The following is a 25,339-nucleotide window of genomic DNA, read 5'->3' as shown; positions in this document are numbered from 1 at the left end:
AGGACCATGGGGATTATACCAAAGCTCCCAAACGGGCGGGAGAGTGCGGATGACTCTGCAGCACCAAATGAGAGAGCTCCAGGTCCTCCTCAGCCAGGGTATCAAATTTGTAGAATTTTACAAACGTGTTCCCGCCTGACCACGTAGCTGCTCGGCAAAGTTGTAAAGCCGAGACCCCTCGGGCAGCCGCCCAGGATGAGCCCACCTTCCTTGTGGAATGGGCATTTACAGATTTTGGCTGTGGCAGGCCTGCCACAGAATGTGCAAGTTGAATTGTACTACAAATCCAACGAGCAATAGTCTGCTTAGAAGCAGGAGCACCCAGCTTGTTGGGTGCATACAGAATAAACAACGAGTCAGATTTTCTGACTCCAGCCGTCCTGGAAACCTATATTTCCAGGGCTCTGACAACGTCTAGCAACTTGGAGTCCTCCAAGTCCCTAGTAGCCGCAGGCACCACAATAGGTTGATTCAGGTGAAACGCTGAAAACCACCTTAGGGAGAAACTGAGGACAAGTCCTCAATTCCGCCCTGTCCGAATGGAAAATCAGATGAGGGCTTTTACAGGATAAAGCCGCCAATTCTGACACGCACCTGGCCCAGGCCAGGGCCAACAGCATGACCACTTTCCATGTGAGATATTTTAACTCCACATATTTAAGTGGTTCAAACCAATGTGACTTTTGGAACCCTAAAACTACATTAAGATCCCAAGGTGCCACTGGAGGCACAAAAGGAGGCTGTATATACAGTACCCCTTTCACAAACGTCTGAACTTCAGGGACTGAAGCTAGTTCTTTTTGGAAGAAAATTGACAGGGCCGAAATTTGAACCTTAATGGACCCCCATTTCAGGCCCATAGACACTCCTGTTTGCAGGAAATGTAGGAATCGACCTAGTTGAAAATTCCTCCGTCGGGGCCTTACTGGCCTCGCACCACGCAACATATTTTCGCCAAATGCGGTGATAATGTTTTGCGGTTATATCTTTCCTGGCTTTGATCAGGATAGGAATGACTTCATCCGGAATGCCTTTCTCCTTCAGGATCCGGCGTTCAACCGCCATGCCGTCAAACGCAGCCGCGGTAATTCTTGGAACAGACAGGGTCCTTGCTGGAGCAGGTCCCTTCTTAGAGGTAGAGGCCACGGATCCTCCGTGAGCATCTCTTGAAGTTCCGGTTACCAAGTCCTTCTTGGCCCATCCGGAGCCACGAATATAGTGCTTACTCCTCTCCATCTTATAATTCTCAGTACCTTGGGTATGAGAGGCAGAGGAGGGAACACATACACTGACTGGTACACCCACTGTGTTACCAGAGCGTCTACAGCTATTGCCTGAGGGTCCCTTGACCTGGCGCAATACTTGTCGAGTTTTATAAACATGTGGAAGACTTCTGGGTGAAGTCCCCACTCTCCCGGGTGGAGGTCGTGTCTGCTGAGGAAGTCTGCTTCCCAGTTGTCCACTCCCGGAATGAATACTGCTGACAGTGCTATCACATGATTTTCCGCCCAGCGAAGAATCCTTGCAGCTTCTGCCATTGCCCTCCTGCTTCTTGTGTCACCCTGTCTGTTTACGTGGGTGACTGCCGTGATGTTGTCCGAATGGATCAACTCCGGGTGACCTTGAAGCAGAGGTCTTGCTGAGCTTAGAGCATTGTAAATGGCCCTTAGCTTCAGGATATTTATGTGAAGTGATGTCTCCAGGCTTGACCATAAGCTCTGGAAATTCCTTCCCTGTGTGACTGCTCCCCAGCCTCGCAGGCTGGCATCCGTGGTCACCAGGACCCAGTCCTGAATGTGCTGCCCTCTAGAAGATGAGCACTCTGCAACCACCACAGGAGATACACCCTTGTGCTTGGTGACAGGGTTATCCGCTGATGCATCTGAAGATGCGACCCGGACCATTTGTCCAGCAGGTCCCACTGGAAAGTTCTTACGTGGAATCTGTCGAATGGGATTGCTTCGTAGGAAGCCACCATTTTTCCCAGAACCATTTCATTGATGTACTGAGACTTGGCTCGGTTATAGGAGGTTCCCGACTAGCTCGGATAACTCCCTGACTTTCTCCTCCGGGAGAAACACCTTTTTCTGGACTGTGTCCAGGATCATCCCTAGGAACAGAAGACGAGTCGTCGGAATCAGCTGCGATTTTGGAATATTGAGAATCCAATCGTGCTGCCGCAACACTACCTGAGATAGTGCTACACCGACCTCCAACTGTTCCCTGGATCTTACCCTTATCAGGGAATCGTCCAAGTAAGGGATAACTAAAATTCCCTTCCTTCGAAGGAGTATCATCATTTCGGCCATTGGTAAAGACCCGGGGTGCCGTGGACCATCCATACGGCAGCGTCTGAAACTGATAGTGACAGTTCTGTACCATAAACCTGAGGTACCCTTGGTGAGAAGGGTAAATTGGGACATGAAGGTAAGCATCCTTGATGTCCCGAGACATCATGTAGTCCCCTTCTTCCAGGTTCGCAATCACTGCTCTGAGTGACTCAATCTTGAATTTGAACCTCCGTATGTAAGTGTTCAAGATTTTAGATTTAGAATCGGTCTCACCGAGCCGTCCGGCTTCGGTACCACAACAGTGTGGAATAATACCCCGTTCCCTGTTGCAGGAGGGGTACCTTGATTATCACCTGCTGGGAATACAGCTTGTGAATGGCTTCCAAAACTGCCTCCCTGTCAGAAGGAGACATCGGTAAAGCCGACTTTAGGAAACGGCGAGGGGGAGACGTCTCGAATTCCAATTTGTACCCCTGAGATATCACCTGAAGGATCCAGGGGTCTACTTGCGAGTGAGCCCACTGCGCACTGAAATTCATTGAGACGGGCCCCCACCGTGCCTGATTCTGCTTGTAAAGCCCCAGCGTCATACTGAGGGCTTGGCAGAGGCGGGAGAGGGTTTCTGTTCCTGGGAACTGGCTGATTTCTGCAGCCTTTTTTCTCTCCCTCTGTCACGGGGCAGAAATGAGGAACCTTTTGCCCGCTTGCCCACGAAAAGACTGCGCCTGATAATACGGCGTCTTCTTATGTTGAGAGGCGACCTGGGGTACAAACGTGGATTTCCCAGCTGTTGCCGTGGCCACCAGGTCTGAAAGACCGACCCCAAATAACTCCTCCCCTTAATAAGGCAATACTTCCAAATGCCGTTTGGAATCCGCATCACCTGACCACTGTCGTGTCCATAACCCTCTACTGGCAGAAATGGACAACGCACTTAGACTTGATGCCAGTCGGCAAATATTCCGCTGTGCATCACGCATATATAGAAATGCATCTCTTAAATGCTCTATAGGCAATAATATACTGTCCCTATCTAGGTTATCAATATTTTCAGTCAGGGAATCCGACCACGCCAACCCAGCACTGCACATCCAGGCTGAGGCGATTGCTGGTCGCAGTATAACACCAGTATGTGTGTAAATACATTTTAGGATACCCTCCTGCTTTCTATCAGCAGGATCCTTAAGGGCGGCCATCTCAGGAGAGGGTAGAGCCCTTGTTCTTACAAGCGTGTGAGCGCTTTATCCACCCTAGGGGGTGTTTCCCAACGCACCCTAACCTCTGGCGGGAAAGGATATAATGCCAATAACATTTTAGAAATTATCAGTTGTTATCGGGGGAAACCCACGCATCATTACACACCTCATTTAATTTCTCAGATTCAGGAAAACTACAGGTAGTTTTTCCTCACCGAACATAATACCCCTTTTTGGTGGTACTCGTATTATCAGAAATGTGTAAAACATTTTTCATTGCCTCAATCATGTAACGTGTGGCCCTACTGGAAGTCACATTTGTCTCTTCACCGTCGACACTGGAGTCAGTATCCGTGTCGGCGTCTATATCTGCTTTAGAGCCCCTGACGGCCTATGAGACGTCTGGACAGGCACAAGCTGAGTAGCCGGCTGTCTCATGTCAACCACTGTCTTTTATACAGAGCTGACACTGTCACGTAATTCCTTCCAACAGTTCATCCACTCAGGTGTCGACCCCCTAGGGGGTGACATCACTATTACAGGCAATCTGCTCCGTCTCCACATCATTTTTCTCCTCATACATGTCGACACAAACGTACCGACACACAGCACACACACAGGGAATGCTCTGATAGAGGACAGGACCCCACTAGCCCTGTGGGGAGACAGAGGGAGAGTTTGCCAGCACACACCAGAGCGCTATATATATACAGGGATAACCTTATATAAGTGTTTTTCCCCTTATAGCTGCTGTTATTTTTAATACTGCGCGTAATTAGTGCCCCCCTCTCTTTTTTAACCCTTTCTGTAGTGTAGTGACTGCAGGGGAGAGCCAGGGAGCTTCCCACCAACGGAGCTGTGAGGGAAAATGGCGCCAGTGTGCTGAGGAGATAGGCTCCGCCCCCTTCTCGGCGGCCTTATCTCCCGTTTTTCTGTGTATTTTGGCAGGGGTTAAATTCATCCATATAGCCCAGGAGCTATATGTGATGCATTTTTTTTGCCATCCAAGGTGTTTTTATTGCGTCTCAGGGCGCCCCCCCCCAGCGCCCTGCACCCTCAGTGACCGGAGTGTGAAGTGTGCTGAGAGCAATGGCGCACAGCTGCAGTGCTGTGCGCTACCTTGTTGAAGACAGGACGTCTTCTGCCGCCGATTTTCCGGACCTCTTCTGTCTTCTGGCTCTGTAAGGTTGCCGGCGGCGCGGCTCTGGGACCTATCCATGGCTGGGCCTGTGATCGGTCCCTCTGGAGCTAATGTCCAGTAGCCTAAGAAGCCCAATCCACTCTGCACGCAGGTGAGTTCGCTTCTTCTCCCCTTAGTCCCTCGATGCAGTGAGCCTGTTGCCAGCAGGTCTCACTGAACATAAAAAACCTAAAACTAAACTTTTTACTAAGCAGCTCAGGAGAGCCACCTAGTGTGCACCCTTCTCGTTCGGGCACAAAAATCTAACTGGGGCTTGGAGGAGGGTCATAGGGGGAGGAGCCAGTGCACACCAGGTAGTTCTAAAGTTTTACTTTTGTGCCCAGTCTCCTGCTGAGCCGCTATTCCCCATGGTCCTTACGGAGTCCCCAGCATCCACTAGGACGTCAGAGAAATACTGGCTGCTTTATTTTTACACTGCAATTTAGATTGCAGATTGAACACACCACACCCAAATCTTACTCTCTCTGCACATGTTATATCTGCCTCCCCTGCAGTGCACATGGTTTTGCCCAACTGCTAAAAAATTTCCTGCTGCGATCAACTTGGAATTACCCCCATTGTGCGTACACACTGAGAGATTTTACAAACGACCAAACGTATATACATGAGTCATCTGATACTATCAAATTGTTTCAGCCTAATTTAACATGTCGCTCGTCGGTAGCGTACACACTGCACAGTATGGTCATACATCCCAACTTTCAGGAGGAAAGAAGCGTGACTCCGGAAAATAAGAATTTACTTACCGATAATTCTATTTCTCGTAGTCCGTAGTGGATGCTGGGGACTCCGTCAGGACCATGGGGATTAGCGGCTCCGCAGGAGACAGGGCACAAAAGTAAAAGCTTTAGGATCAGGTGGTGTGCACTGGCTCCTCCCCCTATGACCCTCCTCCAAGCCTCAGTTAGGATACTGTGCCCGGACGAGCGTACACAATAAGGAAGGATTTTGAATCCCGGGTAAGACTCATACCAGCCACACCAATCACACTGTACAACCTGTGATCTGAACCCAGTTAACAGCATGATAACAGCGGAGCCTCTGAAAAGATGGCTCACAACAATAATAACCCGATTTTTGTAACAATAACTATGTACAAGTATTGCAGACAATCCGCACTTGGGATGGGCGCCCAGCATCCACTACGGACTACGAGAAATAGAATTATCGGTAAGTAAATTCTTATTTTCTCTGACGTCCTAAGTGGATGCTGGGGACTCCGTCAGGACCATGGGGATTATACCAAAGCTCCCAAACGGGCGGGAGAGTGCGGATGACTCTGCAGCACCGAATGAGAGAACTCCAGGTCCTCCTCAGTCAGGGTGTGCCCCTGACCAAGTAGCTGCTCGGCAAAGTTGTAAAGCCGAGACCCCTCGGGCAGCCGCCCAAGATGAGCCCACCTTCCTTGTGGAATGGGCATTTACATATTTTGGCTGTGGCAGGCCTGCCACAGCATGTGCAAGCTGAATTGTACTACACATCCAACTAGCAATCGTCTGCTTAGAAGCAAGAGCACCCAGTTTATTGGGTGCATACAGGATAACAGCAAGTCAGTTTTCCTGACTCCAGCCGTCCTGGAAACCTATATTTTCAGGGCCCTGACAACATCTAGCAACTTGGAGTCCTCCAAGTCCCTAGTAGCCGCAGGTACCACAATAAGCTGGTTCAGGTGAAACACTGACACCACCGTAGGGAGAAACTGGGGACGAGTCCGCAGCTCTGCCCTGTCCGAATGGACAATCAGATATGGGCTTTTGTGAGACAAAGCCGCCAATTCTGACACTCGCCTGGCCGAGGCCAGGGCCAACAGCATGGTCACTTTCCATGTGAGATATTTCAAATCCACAGATTTGAGCGGTTTAAACCAATGTGATTTGAGGAATCCCAGAACTACGTTGAGATCCCACAGTGCCACTGGAGGCACAAAAGGGGGTTGTATATGCAGTACTCCCTTGACAAACTTCTGGACTTCAGGAACTGAAGACAATTCTTTCTGGAAGAAAATCGACAGGGCCGAAATTTGAACCTTAATGGACCCCAATTTGAGGCCCATAGACACTCCTGTTTGCAGGAAATGCAGGAATCGACCGAGTTGAAATTTCTTCGTGGGGCCTTCCTGGCCTCACACCACGCAACATATTTTCGCCACATGTGGTGATAATGTTGTGCGGTCACCTCCTTCCTGGCTTTGACCAGGGTAGGAATGACCTCTTCCGGAATGCCTTTTTCCCTTAGGATCCGGCGTTCAACCGCCATGCCGTCAAACGCAGCCGCGGTAAGTCTTGGAACAGACATGGTACTTGCTGAAGCAAGTCCCTTCTTAGCGGCAGAGGCCATGAGTCCTCTGTGAGCATCTCTTGAAGTTCCAGGTACCAAGTCCTTCTTGGCCAATCCGGAGCCACGAGTATAGTTCTTACTCCTCTACGTCTTATAATTCTCAGTACCTTGGGTATGAGAAGCAGAGGAGGGAACACATACACTGACTGGTACACCCACGGTGTTACCAGAGCGTCCACAGCTATTGCCTGAGGGTCTCTTGACCTGGCGCAATACCTGTCCAGTTTTTTGTTCAGGCGGGACGCCATCATGTCCACCTTTGGTCTTTCCCAATGGTTCACAATCATGTGGAAGACTTCCCGATGAAATCCCCACTCTCCCGGGCGTCGGAATGAACACTGCTGACAGTGCTATCACCTGATTTTCCGCCCAGCGAAGAATCCTTGCAGTTTCTGCTATTGCCCTTCTGCTTCTTGTGCCGCCCTGTCTGTTTACGTGGGCGACTGCCGTGATGTTGTCCCACTGGATCAATACCGGCTGACCTTGAAGCAGAGGTCTTGCTAAGCTTAGAGCATTGTAACTTGCCCTTAGCTCCAGTATATTTATGTGGAGAGAATTCTCCAGACTTGATCACACTCCCTGGAAATTTTTTCCCTGTGTGACTGCTCCCCAGCCTCTCAGGCTGGCATCCCTGGTCACCAGGACCCTTCCTGAATGCCGAATCTGCGGCCCATTAGTAGATGAGTACTTTGCAGCCACCGCAGAAGAAACACCCTTGTCCTTGGAGACAGGGTTATCCGCTGATGCATCTGAAGATGCGATCCGGACCATTTTTCCAGCAGATCCCACTGAAAAGTTCTTGCGTGAAAACTGCCGAATGGAATCGCTTCGTAAGAAGCCACCATTTTTCCCAGGACCCTTGTGCAATGATGCACTGACACTTTTCCTGGTTTTAGGAGGTTCCTGACTAGCTCGGATAACTCCCTGGCTTTCTTTTCCGGGAGAAACACCCTTTTCTGGACTGTGTCCAGAATCATCCCTAGGAACAGCCGATGTGTCGTCGGAAACAACTGCGGTTTTGGAATATTTAGAATCCACCCGTGCTGTCGTAGAACTACTTGAGATAGTGCTACTCCGACCTCCAACTGTTCTCTGGACCTTGCTCTTATCAGGAGGTCGTCCATTTTCTTTGAAGAAGAATCATCATTTCGGCAATTACCTTGGTAAAGACCCGGGGTGCCGTGGACAATCCAAACGGCAGCGTCTGAAACTGATAGTGACAGTTCTGTACCACGAACCTGAGGTACCCTTGGTGAGAAGGGCAAATTGGGACATGGAGGTAAGTATCCCTGATGTCCCGGGACACCCTATAGTCCCCTTCTTCCTGGTTCGCTATCACTGCTCTGAGTGACTCCATCTTGATTTGAACCTTTGTAAGTGTTCAAATATTTCAGATTTAGAATAGGTCTCACCGAGCCTTCTGGCTTCAGTACCACAACATAGTGTGGAATAATACCCCTTTCCTTGTTGTAGGAGGGGTACTTTGATTATCACCTGCTGGGAATACAGCTTGTGAATTGTTTCCAATACTGCCTCCCTGTCGGAGGGAGACGTTGGTAAAGCAGACTTCAGGAACCTGCGAGGGGGAAACGTCTCGACTTTCCAATCTGTACCCCTGGGATCCTACTTGTAGGATCCAGGGGTCCTGTACGGCCCCAGCGTCATGCTGAGAAACTTGGCAGAAGCGGTGGAGGCTTCTGTTCCTGGGAATGGGCTGTCTGCTGCAGTCTTCTTCCCTTTCCTCTATCCCTGGGCAGATATGACTCTTATGGGGACGAAAGGACTGAGGCTGAAAAGACGGTGTCTTTTTCTGCAGAGATGTGACTTAGGGTAAAAACGGTGGATTTTCCAGCAGTTGCCGTGGCCACCAGGTCCGATGGACCGACCCCAAATAACTCCTCCCCTTTATACGGCAATACTTCTTTGTGCCGTTTGGAATCTGCATCACCTGACCACTGTCGTGTCCATAAACATCTTCTGGCAGATATGGACATCGCACTTACTCTTGATGCCAGAGTGCAAATATCCCTCTGTGCATCTCGTATATATAGAAATGCATCCTTTAAATGCTCTATAGTCAATAAAATACTGTCCCTGTCAAGGGTATCAATATTTTTAGTCAGGGAATCCGACCAAGCCACCCCAGCTCTGCACATCCAGGCTGAGGCGATCGCTGGTCGCAGTATAACACCAGTATGTGTGTATATACTTCTTAGGATATTTTCCAGCCTCCTATCAGTTGGCTCCTTGAGGACGGCCCTATCTGGAGATGGTACCGCCACTTGTTTTGATAAGCGTGTGAGCGCCTTATCCACCCTAAGGGGTGTTTCCCAACGCGCCCTAACTTCTGGCGGGAAAGGGTATACCGCCAATAATTTTCTATCGGGGGAAACCCACGCATCATCACACACTTCATTTAATTTATCTGATTCAGGAAAAACTACAGGTAGTTTTTTCACACCCCACATAATACCCTTTTTTGTGGTACTTGTAGTATCAGAAATATGTAACACCTCCTTCATTGCCCTTAACAAGTAACGTGTGGCCCTAAAGGAAAATACGTTTGTTTCTTCACCGTCGACACTGAAATCAGTGTCTGTGTCTGTGTCGACCGACTGAGGTAAATGGGCGTTTTAAAGCCCCTGACGGTGTTTGAGACGCCTGGACAGGTACTATTTTGTTTGCCGGCCGTCTCTGTTGACATTATCACGTAATTCCTTGAATAAGCCATCCATTCCGGTGTCGACTCCCTAGAGAGTGACATCACCATTACAGGCAATTGCTCCGCCTCCTCACCAACATCGTCCTCATATATGTCGACACACACGTACCGACACACAGCACACACACAGGGAATGCTCTGATAGAGGACAGGACCCCACTAGCCCTTTGGGGAGACAGAGGGAGAGTTTGCCAGCACACACCAAAAACGCTATAATTATACAGGGACAACCTTTATATAAGTGTTTTTCCCTTATAGCATTTTAATATATATAGTCATATCGCCAAATAAGTGCCCCCCCTCTCTGTTTTAACCCTGTTTCTGTAGTGCAGTGCAGGGGAGAGCCTGGGAGCCTTCCCACCAGCATTTCTGCGAGGGAAAATGGCGCTGTGTGCTGAGGAGAATAGGCCCCGCCCCCTTTTCGGCGGGCTTCTTCTCCCGTTTTTCTGAGACCTGGCAGGGGTTAAATACATCCATATAGCCCCCAGGGGCTATATGTGATGTATTTTTAGCCAGAATAAGGTACTATCATTGCTGCCCAGGGCGCCCCCCCCCAGCGCCCTGCACCCTCAGTGACCGCTGCTATGAAGTGTGCTGACAACAATGGCGCACAGCTGCAGTGCTGTGCGCTACCTTATGAAGACTGAAAAGTCTTCTGCCGCCGGTTTCTGGACCTCTTCACTTTTCGGCATCTGCAAGGGGGTCGGCGGCGCGGCTCCGGGACGAACCCCAGGGTGAGACCTGTGTTCCGACTCCCTCTGGAGCTAATGGTGTCCAGTAGCCTAAGAAGCCAATCCATCCTGCACGCAGGTGAGTTCACTTCTCTCCCCTAATGGGCCCTACTCACTGGCCGAGGTGCCCGACGGCCGATACGGCCGACGAGCGACCCGGCGGCGGGGGGGGGCAGTGACGGGGGGAGTGAAGCTTCTTCACTCCCCCCGTCACCCGGCTCCATAGACGTGCAGGCAAATATGGACGAGATCGTCCATATTGGCCTGCATGCACAGCCGACAGGAGACCAGCGATGAACGAGCGCGGGGACGCGCATCGTTCATCACTTAAGTCTCCACACTGAAAGATATGAACGAGATCTCGTTCATTTATGAACGAGATCGTTCATATCTTTCAAAATATCGGCCAGTGTGTAGGGCCCATAAGTCCCTCGATGCAGTGAGCCTGTTGCCAGCAGGACTCACTGAAAATAAAAAAACCTAACAAAACTTTTACTCTAAGCAGCTCTTTAGGAGAGCCACCTAGATTGCACCCTTCTCGGCCGGGCACAAAAATCTAACTGAGGCTTGGAGGAGGGTCATAGGGGGAGGAGCCAGTGCACACCACCTGATCCTAAAGCTTTTACTTTTGTGCCCTGTCTCCTGCGGAGCCGCTAATCCCCATGGTCCTGACGGAGTCCCCAGCATCCACTTAGGACGTCAGAGAAACAGGGGACATGATCTCAGTAAAAGGGGTGTGGCTTTGCGGTAATGCCGAGCTCGCGCTCCCGTTTTCCGTCACTGTGGGGGGCATGGCCAGCGCTCTGTGAGCTGCTGGCCATGCCCCCAGTCCCTCTCGTCTCTGTGAATAGACACTGAGGCCCGCGGGTGGGACAGCGGGACAGTCCCAAAAAAACGGGACTGTCCGCAGAAATCAGGACAGTTGGAAGGTATGATATGGTTGTAGTCGATTACTACGTAGTTGAAATTTAGCTGCATGTACATATGACACAGGACATCACTAGCGACCCGCAGGAGCGTGCATCTCTAGCGATATAGGGGCTAATTCAGACCTGATCACTGCTGTGCGTTTTCGCACAGCGGGTGATCAGGTCTGAACTGCGCATGCGCCACAGTGTGTATGTGCATGCCAGAGATGCGACCGGAATCTCAGCCCAGCGATCGCCTCTGCCTGACAGGCAGAGGCGTTCGCTGGGTGGGAGGGGGCGGGCTGGTGGCGTTCGGCGCCGTTTTGGGGGCGTGGTCCAGGCAACGCAGGCGTGCCCGGACCGTGCGGGGGCGGGCCACAGCGGCCTCATGACATCACACACAGCCACCGCCATCCGGGGTGTGGCGAAAAGTCCCATAGCAGCGCAGCAATGTAGGGACTTACTTGCCGGGTGCAATAGCATCGCCACCGTGTGATACTATTGTACCCGCGCGGCGGGAGGAGAGCCAGACATGCGGGGCGGTCTAGCCCTGTGCTGGGCACCCCCCTGCATGTCAGGGTGGCTGATCGTAATTTTGAACGGCTACGATCAGGTCTGAATTAGCACCATAATGCATACAAATTTGAAGATAAAAAAATTAGTCATAACGTTCGTGGTCGTTATAATCAAATTTGTTTAAAAAATCGTCTAGTGTATACCCAGCTTTAGGGTGTATGGTACGTACAGTACTCAGCTGTAACCTCCCTATTCACTTGGTTTATCGGCTCATATCCATATTGTAGAAAAACAATTCCAAGCTAAAAACTCAAAATAAGCAATGAGGACACGCCCCACATGGCGGTTTCAAATACAAGGTGATACCCTATAACTTTAGAGCTGTATAACACAGGACAGAGTAATGAAACCTCAGCGGGGTCTCTGGTGGCAAAAGCGAGGACTCCCCGCCGTTACCATGGCGCTAAAATGCCTGAAGCAGCGCGAGCGAGGCCGGAAGTGCGTTTCCCTGTGTGTGCACTGTGCAGGTGTTTGGGCTGTGTCGGGCTCCGTAGCTGCTGCGCATTGTGTGTGTGTGTACATGGACCGGGGGAGACCGACGGGTGTTGTACTTCCTAATCTTACAGGGACCTGGCACAATGGCACAGAGCGTGCAGAATGTGACCATCGCGCTCACCCTCCCCATCACCTGCCACATCTGCCTGGGCAAGGTAAGTGCTGCTCTCCCTTCACTCGCTGGTTGAGTGCAGGCTGCATCCTGGTCTCCTCGCACTAGAAGTTGGCTTGTTCTGCTCTCATTACATACAGCTGCGGTGTTTCTAATGTCTAGTCTGATCGTGTACAGTAAAACTCATCTGCTGCTGTAATCTGCCAGGCACAGTATGGTAATAACGTATTTATTAGGGACATGTATGAAACCTGCGGTATTGCCCATAGCAACCAGTCCCTTGTTGGCTTTCATTTTGTAATCTGTTCTAAGGAAATTACAGCTAGAAAGTGATTGGTTGTATAATATCCATATGATAACTAGATTGTGGAAACATGTATTGGATGCATTGTTTTTTTTTTCTGTTCTGTTTTTTTTATTTTTTTTATAGCATCTTAGATCTGTGTATCAAATATAATGAGTTCTGTTATTGTTGGCGCTATTTATACTGGTAGGTTAATACCTCTTTCACACTGCCAATGCTGGATCCCACACGGGATTGGCCGCTGCTGCAGGCTTCTCCGACCCGGCAATATGCTGGGCGGGTTGCCATAGCAGCGAGGGGCAGAGCTGGAGGTTGGGGGGAGGTGGAGGCGGTGCTGGGAGATGAGATCATCTCCGCGCCGCCTCTTCCTGCTGTAGTAAACGGGTCCCGGGATGCATCGACCCGGGAGCCCGTTTTACGCAACCACTGACCCGGTATTCAACCGGGGTATAACGCTGCTTTATTCCCAGGATGAATTGCCGGGTCAGGTGACCCTCGATTTCGGCTGTGCCCCTTTCACATCGTATGCCGACCCGGCAATATGCCGGGTCTATACCGGGTTATTTGTGCGGTGTAAAAGGGGTATTAATTAGCTCCCAACAAAAAAAATTATTCCTAATGTGAATGATTGTGTTTGTACATGTGGTAGGGAAAATAGATTGTAAGCTCCACTGGGGCAGGGACTGATGTGTATGGCCAAATATTTTCTGTAAAAATTCTCTTGTAAAGTATTTTAATGTTAGGCTGTTTTAGCAATCCTGCCTGATATGTAAAGGGAAAAATGCACCGTGCCCTTTTACCGGCACCCTGCTAAAACAGCCTGCCTGGTCTGTGCTGCCAAGTGAATAGATAGCATGCGCATGTGCACGTCATTTATTCACATTAAAGGGAGATCCCTGCTAAAACGCTCCCATTAATGATGCCGACGACTGGGCACGCCCCCATTTGTGATGCTGACAGGACTGTACCACCGCCAATAGTCATGCCGGCAGGGTCGCGCCCCCTTGAGCACACGAGCACCTTTGGCAAGTGCAACTGTACTTGGTCCTGCTCCTCTGCGCCCTTCCCTGCTCGCATCCTAGCAGGAACACTTGAAGTACCCCAGATAATGTTATGCCTATTAATAATTCTCTAGTTGATGTTATGCCCCATAGTAGTGCGCTAGTTAAATTTTTTTCTAATTTTTTTCTCTCTAGCGTCCTAGAGGATGCTGGGACTCCGTAAGGACCATGGGGAATGACGGGCTCCACAGGAGACATGGGCACTTTAAGAAAGACTTTAGACTCTGGGTGTGCACTGGTTCCTCCCTCTATGCCCCTCCTCCAGACCTCAGTTTTAGACTGTGCCCAGAGGAAGATGGGTGCACTGCAGGGAGCTCTCCTGAGTTTCCTGCTAAGAAAGTATATTTGTTAGGTTTTTTTCTTATTTTCAGGGAGCTCTGCTGGCAACAGACTCCCTGCATCGAGGGACTGAGGAGAGAGGAGCAGACCTACTTAAATGATAGGCTCTGCTTCTCGGTTACTGGACACCATTAGCTCCAGAGGGAGTGGAACTCAGGTTCGTCCTGGGCGTTCATCCCAGGGCCGCGCCGCCGTTCTCCTCACAGAGCCGGAAGAAACAAAGAAAGAAGACTACTGAGGCGGCAGAAGCCCTCGGGTGCTTCACTGAGGTAACGCACAGCACTGCAGCTGTGCGTCATTGCTCCCATACACCTCACACACTCCGGTCACTGTAAGGGTGCAGGGCGCAGGGGGGGCGCCCTGGGCAGCAATAGAATACCTCTCCTATGGCAAATGACTATATACATGTACAGGTGGGCACTGTACATGTATATAAAAGAGCCCCCGCCATATTTTATTAAGTTTGAGCGGGACAGAAGCCTGCCGCCGAGGGGGCGGGGCTTCTCCCTCAGCACTCACCAGCGCCATTTTCTCTCCACAGCACAGCTGAGAGGAAGCTCCCCGGACTCTCCCCTGCTTGACACATGGTGAAAGAAAGTTTTAAAGTAGAGGGGGGGCACATAATTGGCGATTATACATTACAGCAGCGCTACTGGGTAAACATTCTGTGTTTTTCTCCGGGGTCATATAGCGCTGGGGTGTGTGCTGGCATACTCTCTCTCTGTCTCTCCAAAGGGCCTTAAGGGGAACCTGTCTTCAAAAAAGAGTTTCCCTGTGTGTGTGGAGTGTGTCGGTACGCGTGTGTCGACATGTTTGACGATGAAGGCTTGCCTAAGGAGGAGGGGGAGTGCATGATTGTCAGGTCGGCAACGCCGACACCGGACTGGATGGATATGTGGAATGTCTTGAATGCTAATGTAAATTTATTGCATAAGAGATTAGACAAGACTGAGGCTAGGGATCAGTCAGGTAGTCAGACCATGCCTGTCCCAGTAGCACCGGGACCTTATGGGTCTCAGAAACGCATATTATCCCAGATCATTGACACAGATACCGACACGGATTCAGATTCCAGTGTCGACTATGAGGATGCAAAATTACAGCCAAAAGTGGCAAAAGGTATTCGTTACATGATCATTGCTATTAAGGAGGTTTTGCATATTACTGAGGAACCCCCTGTCCCTGACACGAGGGTACACATGTATAAAGAGAAAAAGCCTGAGATCTCCTTTCCGTCCTCATTTGAGCTAAGCGAATTGTGCAAAAAGGCTTGGGAATCTCCAGACAGGAGACCATAAGTTCCCAAAAGGATTCTTATGGCGTATCCCTTCCCACAAAAGGACAGGATACGATTGGAATCTTCGCCTAAAGTAGACAAGGCATTGACACGCTTATCCAAGAAGGTGGCACTGCCTTCCCAGGATACTGCTACCCTCAAGGATCCTGCGGATCGTAAGCAGGAAGTTACCATGAAGTACATTTACACACATTCTGGTACTATTGTTAGGCCGGCTATGGCATCGGCCTTGGTTTGTAGTGCTGTCGCAGCATGGACAGATTCCTTGTCTACGGAGATTGAGACCCTAGATAAGGATACCATTCTAATGACCCTAGAGCATATCAAGGATGCTGCGTTATATATGAGGGATGCTCAAAGAGACATTTGTTTACTAAGCTCCAGAATAAATGCTATGTCTATTTCTGCTAGGCGACTCTTGTTGACCCGACAGTGGACGGGGGATGCCGACTCAAAGCGGCATATGGAGTCGTTGCCTTACAAGGGGGAGGAGTTGTTTGGAGAAGGCCTCACGGACCTTGTCTATACTGCTACGGCTGGTAAATCAAATTTTCTCTGACGTCCTAAGTGGATGCTGGGGACTCCGTCAGGACCATGGGGATTAGCGGCTCCGCAGGAGACAGGGCACAAAACTAAAGCTTTAGGATCAGGTGGTGTGTACTGGCTCCTCCCCCTATGACCCTCCTCCAAGCCTCAGTTAGGTTTTTGTGCCCGTCCGAGCAGGGTGCAATCTAGGTGGCTCTCTTAAGGAGCTGCTTAGAAAAAGTTTTTAGGTTTATTATTTTCAGTGAGTCCTGCTGGCAACAGGCTCACTGCATCGAGGGACTTAGGGGAGAGAAGTTCAACTCACCTGCGTGCAGGATGGATTGGCTTCTTAGGCTACTGGACACCATTAGCTCCAGAGGGAGTCGGAACACAGGTCTCACCCTGGGGTTCGTCCTGGAGCCGCGCCGCCGACCCCCCTTGCAGATGCTGAAGATTGAAGGTCCAGAAACCGGCGGCAGAAGGCTCTTCAGTCTTCTTGAAGGTAGCGCACAGCACTGCAGCTGTGCGCCATTGTTTGTCACACACTTCTCACCAACGGTCACGGAGGGTGCAGGGCGCTGCTGGGGGCGCCCTGGGCAGCAATGTAAATACCTTTTATGGCTAAAAAATACATCACATATAGCCCTTGAGGCTATATGGATGTATTTAACCCCTGCCAGATATTACAAACTACGGGAGAAAAGCCTGCCGGAATAGGGGGCGGGGCTTATTCTCCTCAGCACACAGCGCCATTTTCCTGCTCAGCTCCGCTGTGAGGAAGGCTCCCAGGACTCTCCCCTGCACTGCACTACAGAAACAGGGTAAAACAGAGAGGGGGAGCACTTTTTTTGGCGATATTTTATATATTTAAGCTGCTATAAGGATACAACACTTATATAAGGTTGTTCCCTTATATATTATAGCGCTTGGGTGTGTGCTGGCAAACTCTCCCTCTGTCTCCCCAAAGGGCTAGTGGGGTCCTGTCTTCGATAAGAGCATTCCCTGTGTGTCTGCTGTGTGTCGGTACGTGTGTGTCGACATGTATGAGGACGATGTTGGTGTGGAGGCAGAGCAATTGCCGGTAATGGTGATGTTACCCCCCAGGGAGTCGACACCGGAATGGATGGCTTTGTTTATGGAATTACGTGATAATGTCAGCACATTACAAAAATCAGTTGACGACATGAGACGGCCGGAAAACCAGTTGGTACCTGCCCAGGCGTCTCAGACACCGTCAGGGGCTGTAAAACGCCCTTTACCTCAGTCGGTCGACACAGACCCTGACACGGACACTGAATCTAGTGTCGACGGTGAAGAAACAAACGTATTTTCAAGTAGAGCCACACGTTATATGATCACGGCAATGAAGGAGGCTTTGCATATCTCTGATACTGCAAGTACCACAAAAAGGGGTATTATGTGGGGGGTGAAAAAACTACCTGTAGTTTTTCCTGAATCAGAGGAATTGAATGATGTATGTGATGAAGCGTGGGTTAACCCAGATAGAAAAGTGCTAATTTCAAAAAAGTTATTGGCATTATACCCTTTCCCGCCAGAGGTTAGGGCGCGCTGGGAAACACCCCCTAGGGTGGATAAGGCGCTCACACGCTTATCAAAACAAGTGGCGTTACCGTCTCCTGATACGGCCGCCCTCAAGGATCCAGCTGATAGGAGGCTGGAAACTACCCTAAAGAGTATATACACACATACTGGTGTTATACTGCGACCACCCATCGCCTCAGCCTGGATGTGCAGTGCTGGGGTGGTCTGGTCGGATTCCCTGACTGAAAATATTGATACCCTGGATAGGGACAGTATTTTATTGACTATAGAGCAATTAAAGGATGCTTTTCTTTATATGCGAGATGCTCAGAGGGATATTTGCACTCTGGCATCGAGAGTAAGTGCGATGTCCATATCTGCCAGAAGAAGTTTATGGACGCGACAGTGGTCAGGTGATGCGGATTCCAAACGACATATGGAAGTATTGCCGTATAAAGGGGAAGAATTATTTGGCGTAGGTCTATCGGATCTGGTGGCCACGGCAACTGCCGGAAAATCCACCTTTTTACCTCAGACCCCCTCCCAACAGAAAAAGACACCGTCTTTTCAGCCGCAGTCCTTTCGGTCCTATAAGAACAAGAGGGCAAAAGGACAGTCATATCTGCCCCGGGGCAGAGGAAGGGGTAAGAGAGGGCAGCAAGCAGCCCCTGCCCAGGAACAGAAGCCCTCCCAGGGTTCTGCAAAGCCCTCAGCATGAAGCTGGGGCTGTACAAGCGGACTCAGGAGCGGTGGGGGGTCGACTCAGGAATTTCAGCGCACAGTGGGCTTGCTCACAGGTGGACCCTTGGATCCTGCAGGTAGTATCTCAGGGTTACAGGTTGGAATTCGAGAAGTCTCCCCCTCGCCGGTTCCTAAAGTCTGCTTTGCCAACGTCTCCCTCAGACAGGGCGACGGTATTGGAAGCCATTCACAAGCTGTTTTCTCAGCAGGTGATAGTCAAGGTACCCCTCCTACAACAGGGAAAGGGGTATTACTCCACGCTATATTGTGGTACCGAAGCCGGACGGCTCGGTAAGACCTATTCTAAATCTGAAATCTTTGAACCTGTACATACAAAAATTCAAGTTCAAGATGGAATCACTCAGAGCAGTGATAGCGAATCTGGAAGAAGGGGACTTTATGGTGTCCCTGGACATAAAGGATGCTTACCTGCATGTCCCAATTTGCCCTTCACATCAAGGGTACCTCAGGTTTCGTGGTGCAAAACTGTCATTATCAGTTTCAGACGCTGCCGTTTGGATTGTCCACGGCACCTCGGGTCTTTACCAAGGTAATGGCCGAAATGATGATTCTTCTGCGAAGAAGAGGCGTATTAATTATCCCTTACTTGGACGATCTCCTGATAAGGGCAAGGTCCAGAGAACAGCTGGAGGACGGAGTAGCACTAACCCAAGTAGTGCTGCAACAACACGGGTGGATTCTGAATTTTCCAAAATCTCAGTTGACCCCGACAACACGTCTGCTGTGCCTGGGAATGATTCTGGACACGGTTCAGAAAAAGGTGTTTCTTCCGGAGGAGAAAGCCAAGGAGTTATCCGAACTTGTCAGGAACCTCCTAAAACCAGGAAAAGTGTCTGTGCATCAATGCACAAGAGTCCTGGGAAAGATGGTGGCTTCTTACGAAGCAATTCCATTCGGCAGATTCCACGCACAAACTTTTCAGTGGGATCTGCTGGACAAATGGTCCGGATCGCATCTGCAGATGCATCAGCGGATAACCTTATCGCCACGGACAAGGGTGTCTCTTCTGTGGTGGTTGCAGAGTGCTCATCTGTTAGAGGGCCGCAGATTCGGCATACAGGACTGGGTCCTGGTGACCACGGATGCCAGTCTGAGAGGCTGGGGAGCGGTCACACAGGGAAGAAACTTCCAGGGAGTATGGTCAAGCCTGGAGATGTCTCTTCATATAAATATACTGGAGCTAAGAGCAATTTACAATGCTCTAAGCCTGGCAAAACCCCTGCTTCAGGGTCAGCCGGTGTTGATCCAGTCGGACAACATCACGGCAGTCGCCCACGTAAACAGACAGGGCGGCACAAGAAGCAGGAGAGCAATGGCAGAAGCTGCAAGGATCCTTCGCTGGGCGGAAGATCATGTGATAGCACTGTCAGCAGTGTTCATTCCGGGAGTAGACAACTGGGAAGCAGACTTCCTCAGCAGACACGATCTACACCCGGGAGAGTGGGGACTTCATCCAGAAGTCTTCCACATGATTGTGAACCGTTGGAAAAAACCAAAGGTGGATATGATGGCGTCTCGCCTCAACAAAAAACTGGACAGGTATTGCGCCAGGTCAAGAGACCCTCAGGCAATAGCTGTGGACGCTCTGGTAACACCGTGGGTGTACCAGTCAGTGTATGTGTTTCCTCCTCTGCCTCTCATACCCAAAGTACTGAGAATTATACGGCAAAGGGGAGTAAGAACGATACTCGTGGCTCCGGATTGGCCAAGAAGAACTTGGTACCCGGAACTTCAGGAGATGCTCACGGAAAATCCGTGGCCTCTACCTCTAAGACGGGACCTGATTCAGCAGGGACCGTGTCTATTCCAAGACTTACCGCGGCTGCGTTTGACGGCATGGCGGTTGAACGCCGAATTCTAAAGGAAAAAGGCATTCCAGAAGAGGTCATTCCTACACTGGTTAAAGCCAGGAAGGAGGTGACTGCACAACATTATCACCGCATTTGGAGAAAATATGTTGCGTGGTGTGAGGCCAGGAAGGCCCCCACGGAGGAATTTCAACTGGGTCGATTCCTACATTTCCTGCAAACAGGATTGTCTATGGGCCTCAAATTGGGGTCCATTAAGGTTCAAATTTCGGCCCTGTCGATTTTCTTCCAGAAAGAATTGGCTTCAGTTCCTGAAGTCCAGACTTTTGTAAAAGGAGTACTACATATACAGCCCCCGGTTGTGCCCCCAGTGGCTCCGTGGGACCTGAATGTAGTTTTGGATTTTCTCAAATCCCATTGGTTTGAGCCACTCAAATCGGTGGATTTGAGATATCTTACATGGAAAGTAACCATGCTACTGGCCCTGGCTTCAGCCAGGAGAGTATCAGAATTGGCGGCTTTATCGTATAAGAGCCCATATCTGATTTTCCATTCGGACAGGGCAGAACTGCGGACGCGTCCTCAGTTTCTGCCTAAGGTGGTGTCAGCGTTTCACCTGAACCAGCCTATTGTGGTGCCTGCGGCTACTAGCGATTTGGAAGATTCCAGGTTGCTGGACGTTGTCAGGGCATTGAAAATATACATTTCAAGGACGGCTGGAGTCTGAAAATCTGACTCGCTGTTTATACTGTATGCACCCAACAAGCTGGGTGCTCCTGCTTCTAAGCAGACGATTGCTCGTTGGATTTGTAGCACAATTCAACTTGCACATTCTGTGGCAGGCCTGCCACAGCCTAAATCTGTCAAGGCCCATTCCACAAGGAAGGTGGGCTCATCCTGGGCGGCTGCCCGAGGGGTCTCGGCATTACAACTCTGCCGAGCAGCTACGTGGTCGGGGGAGAACACGTTTGTAAAATTCTACAAATTTGATACCCTGGCTAAAGAGGACCTGGAGTTCTCTCATTCGGTGCTGCAGAGTCATCCGCACTCTCCCGCCCGTTTGGGAGCTTTGGTATAATCCCCATGGTCCTGACGGAGTCCCCAGCATCCACTTAGGACGTCAGAGAAAATAAGATTTTACTTACCGATAAATCTATTTCTCGTAGTCCGTAGTGGATGCTGGGCGCCCATCACAAGTGCGGATTGTCTGCAATACTTGTACATAGTTATTGTTACAAAAAAATCGGGTTGTTATTTGTTGTGAGCCGTCTGTTCAGAGGCTCCTACGTTTGTCATACTGTTAACTGGGTTTAGATCACAAGTTATACGGTGTGATTGGTGTGGTTGGTATGAGTCTTACCCGGGATTCAATATCCTTCCTTATTGTGTACGCTCGTCCGGGCACAGTATCCTAACTGAGGCTTGGAGGAGGGTCATAGGGGGAGGAGTCAGTACACACCACCTGATCCTAAAGCTTTAGTTTTGTGCCCTGTCTCCTGCGGAGCCGCTAATCCCCATGGTCCTGACGGAGTCCCCAGCATCCACTACGGACTACGAGAAATAGATTTATCGGTAAGTAAAATCTTATTTTTTACCTTATGTTCCCCCACAACATACTAAGAAGGCATCTCATTACCAAATGCAGTCCTTTTGTTCAAATAAAAGCAAAAAGGTACGGGGATCGTCCTGAGGTAAAGGCAAGGAAAAAAAAACTGCACACAGCTAGTTCCCAGGAGCAGAAGTCCCCCCCTACGTCTGCAAAATCCACCGCATGACGCTGGGACTTCCCTGGGGGGGGCCAGATCAAGTGGGGACACGTCTTCGATTTTTCAGCCACGTCTGGGTTCACTCACAGGTGGATCCCTGGGCAATAGAGATTGTTTCTCAGGGATACAGGCTGGAATTCGAAGAGATGCCTCCTCGCCGGTTTTTCAAATCGGCTCTGCCAGCTTCTCCGTCAGAAAGGGAGTTAGTGTTAACTGTAATTCAAAAATTGTACCTGCAACAGGTGATAGTCAAGGTTCCTCTTCTCCAGCAAGGAAAGAGGTATTACTCAACCCTGTTTGTGGTTCCGAAACCAGACGGTTCGGTCAGACCCATTTTGAATCTGAAATCTCTGAACCTGTACTTGAAAAAGTTCAAGATGGAATCGCTCAGAGCGGTCATCGCCAGCCTGGAGTGGGGGGATTGGATGGTTTCCCTGGACATAAAGGATGCTTACCTTCATGTTCCGATTTTTCTTCCTCACCAGGCGTTCCTGAGATTTGCGGTACAGGACTGTCATTACCAATTTCAGACGTTGCCGTTTGGGCTTTCCACGGCCCCGAGCATTTTCACCAAGGTAATGGCGGAAATGATGGTGCTCCTGCGCAAGCAGGGTGTCACAATTATCCCATACTTGGACGATCTCCTCATAAAGGCGAGATCTCGAGAGAAGTTACTGGACAGCGTGTCACTGTCAGTGAGGACGTTGCAACAGCACGGCTGGATTCTCAATATTCCGAAGTCCCAGCTGGTTCCTACAACGCGTCTGACCTTTTTGGGCCTGATTCTGGACACAGGTCAGAAAAAGGTTTTTCTTCCGATGGAAAAGGTTCAGGAGCTCATAGCTCTGGTCAGGAACCTATTAAAGCCAAAAAAGGTTTCCGTGCTTCACTACACCCGTGTCCTGGGGAAGATGGTGGCATCGTGCGAGGCCATCCCCTTCGGCAGGTTCCATGCGAGGACTTTTCAATGGGACCTACTGAACAAATGGTCCGGGTCTCATTTACAAATGCATCAAAGGATCACCCTGTCTCCCAGAGCCAGGATATCTCTCCTGTGGTGGCTGCACAGTGCTCACCTCCTGGATGGCCGCAGGTTCGGCATTCAGGACTGGATCCTGGTGACCACGGACGCGAGCCTCCGAGGTTGGGGAGCAGTCACACAGGGAAGAAATTTCCAAGGACTTTGGTCAAGTCAAGAGACTTGTCTTCACATCAACATCCTGGAACTAAGGGCCATATACAACGCCCTGCGTCAAGCAAAGATCTTACTTCGCAATCGACCAGTTCTGATCCAGTCAGACAACATCACCGCAGTAGCTCATGTAAACCGCCAAGGCGGCACAAGGAGTAGAGTGGCAATGGCGGAAGCCACCAGAATTCTTCGCTGGGCGGAGAATCATGTAAGCGCTCTGTCAGCAGTGTTCATTCCGGGAGTGGACAACTGGGAAGCAGACTTCCTCAGCAGACACGATCTGCATCCGGGAGAGTGGGGACTTCATCAGGAAGTGTTCGCGCACATTGCAAGTCGGTGGGGACTACCCCAAATAGACATGATGGCATCCCGTCTCAACAAAAAGCTACAAAGGTATTGCGCCAGGTCAAGAGACCCTCAGGCGGTAGCTGTGGACGCCCTAGTGACACTGTGGGTGTTCCAGTCGGTATATGTGTTTCCTCCTCTTCCTCTCATACTCAAGGTGTTGAGGATAATAAGACAAAGAGGAGTGAGAACAATTCTCATTGTTCCAGATTGGCCACAAGGGACCTGGTATCCGGATCTGCAAGAAATGCTCACAGAAGATCCGTGGCCTCTTCCTCTAAGGCAGGACCTGTTACAACAAGGTCCCTGTCTGTTCCAATACTTACCGCGGCATGGCGGTTGAACGCAGGATCCTAGCGGAAAAAGGTGTTCCGGATGAGGTCATTCCTACGCTAATAAAGGCTAGGAAGAACGTGACGTCTAAACATTATCACCGAATATGGCGAAAATATGTTTCTTGGTGTGAGGCCAGGAATGCTCCTACGGAAGAATTCCATCTAGGCCGTTTTCTTCACTTCCTACAAACTGGAGTGAATTTGGGCCTAAAATCAGGCTCCATTAAATTTCAGATTTCGGCCTTATCCATTTTCTTTCAAAAGGAATTGGCCTCGTTACCTGAAGTACAGACTTTTGTGAAGGGAGTACTGCATATTCAGCCTCCTTTTGTACCTCCGGTGGCGCCTTGGGACCTTAACGTGGTGTTAAGTTTAAACCACTTAAAACAGTGGAGTTTAAATTTTTCACATTTGAAAGTGATCATGTTGTTAGCCTTGGCTTCGGCTAGGCGAGTTTCGGATTTGGCGGCTTTATCACATAAAAGCCCCTATCTGGTTTTCCATATGGATAGAGCGGAGCTGCGGACCCGTCCTCAATTCCTACCTAAGGTGGTCTCATCCTTTCATATGAACCAACCTATTGTCGTGCCTGTGGCTACACGTGACTTGGAGGATTCAGAGTCCCTTGATGTGGTCAGGGCTTTGAAAATTTACGTGGCCAGAACGGCTAGGATCAGAAAAACAGAAGCACTGTTTGTCCTGTATGCAGCCAACAAGGTAGGCGGGCCTGCTTCAAAGCAGACTATTGCTCGCTGGATCTGTAACACGATTCAGCAGGCGCATTCTACGGCAGGATTGCCATTACCGAACTCTGTTAAGGCCCATTCCACTAGGAAGGTGGGCTCGTCTTGGGCGGCTGCCCGAGGGGTCTCGGCACTACAGCTGTGCCGAGCTGCTACTTGGTCGGGGTCAAACAATTTTGCAAAGTTCTATAAGTTTGATACCCTGGCTGAGGAGGACCTCCTGTTTGCTCAATCGGTGATGCAGAGTCATCCGCACTCTCCCGCCTGTTTGGGAGCTTTGGTATAATCCCCATGGTCCTTACGGAGTCCCAGCATCCTCTAGGACGTTAGAGAAAATAAGATTTTACACTTACCGGTAAATCTATTTCTCGTAGTCCGTAGAGGATGCTGGGCGCCCGTCCCAAGTGCGGACTTCTTCTGCAAGAATTGTATATAGTTATTGCTTACATAAGGGTTATATTATAGTTCATCGGTTTGGATAGAGACTATGTTGTTTGTTCATACTGTTAACTGGGTTGTTTATCACAGGTTATACGGTGTGGATGGTGTGGCTGGTATGAATCTTGCCCTTGGATTAACAAAAATCCTTTCCTCGTACTGTCCATCTCCTCTGGGCACAGTTTCTCTAACTGAGGTCTGGAGGAGGGGCATAGAGTGAGGAGCCAGTGTACACCCAGAGTCTAAAGTCTTTCTTAAAGTGCCCATGTCTCCTGCGGAGCCCGTCTATTCCCCATGGTCCTTATGGAGTCCC

At 50.0% G+C, this 25,339-nt stretch overlaps 1 protein-coding gene and 1 long non-coding RNA gene across 2 annotated transcripts in view; one reads left to right on the top strand and one right to left on the bottom strand.

The window, feature by feature from the left end:
- LOC135018102 (uncharacterized) overlaps window positions 1–12,417 on the bottom strand; it is a 63,961-nt gene extending 51,544 nt beyond the window's left edge. Inside the window, exon 1 of the long non-coding RNA XR_010215862.1 lies at window positions 12,132–12,417. This is a non-coding gene — a long non-coding RNA (uncharacterized LOC135018102). The remainder of the gene's footprint in view (window positions 1–12,131) is intronic.
- Window positions 12,359–25,339, top strand: part of OBI1 (ORC ubiquitin ligase 1) — a 121,292-nt gene continuing 108,311 nt past the window's right edge. Inside the window, exon 1 of the mRNA XM_063952991.1 lies at window positions 12,359–12,612. Within this exon, the coding sequence (XP_063809061.1) occupies window positions 12,541–12,612 (72 nt within the window). The 5' untranslated portion in view covers window positions 12,359–12,540. The remainder of the gene's footprint in view (window positions 12,613–25,339) is intronic.

This window comes from Pseudophryne corroboree, chromosome 2 (genome assembly GCF_028390025.1).
Source record: "Pseudophryne corroboree isolate aPseCor3 chromosome 2, aPseCor3.hap2, whole genome shotgun sequence".
Taxonomy (NCBI): Eukaryota; Metazoa; Chordata; class Amphibia; order Anura; family Myobatrachidae; genus Pseudophryne; species Pseudophryne corroboree.
The sequence above is the reverse complement of the archived record's forward strand: the minus strand, read 5'-3'. Positions and strand labels throughout refer to the sequence as shown.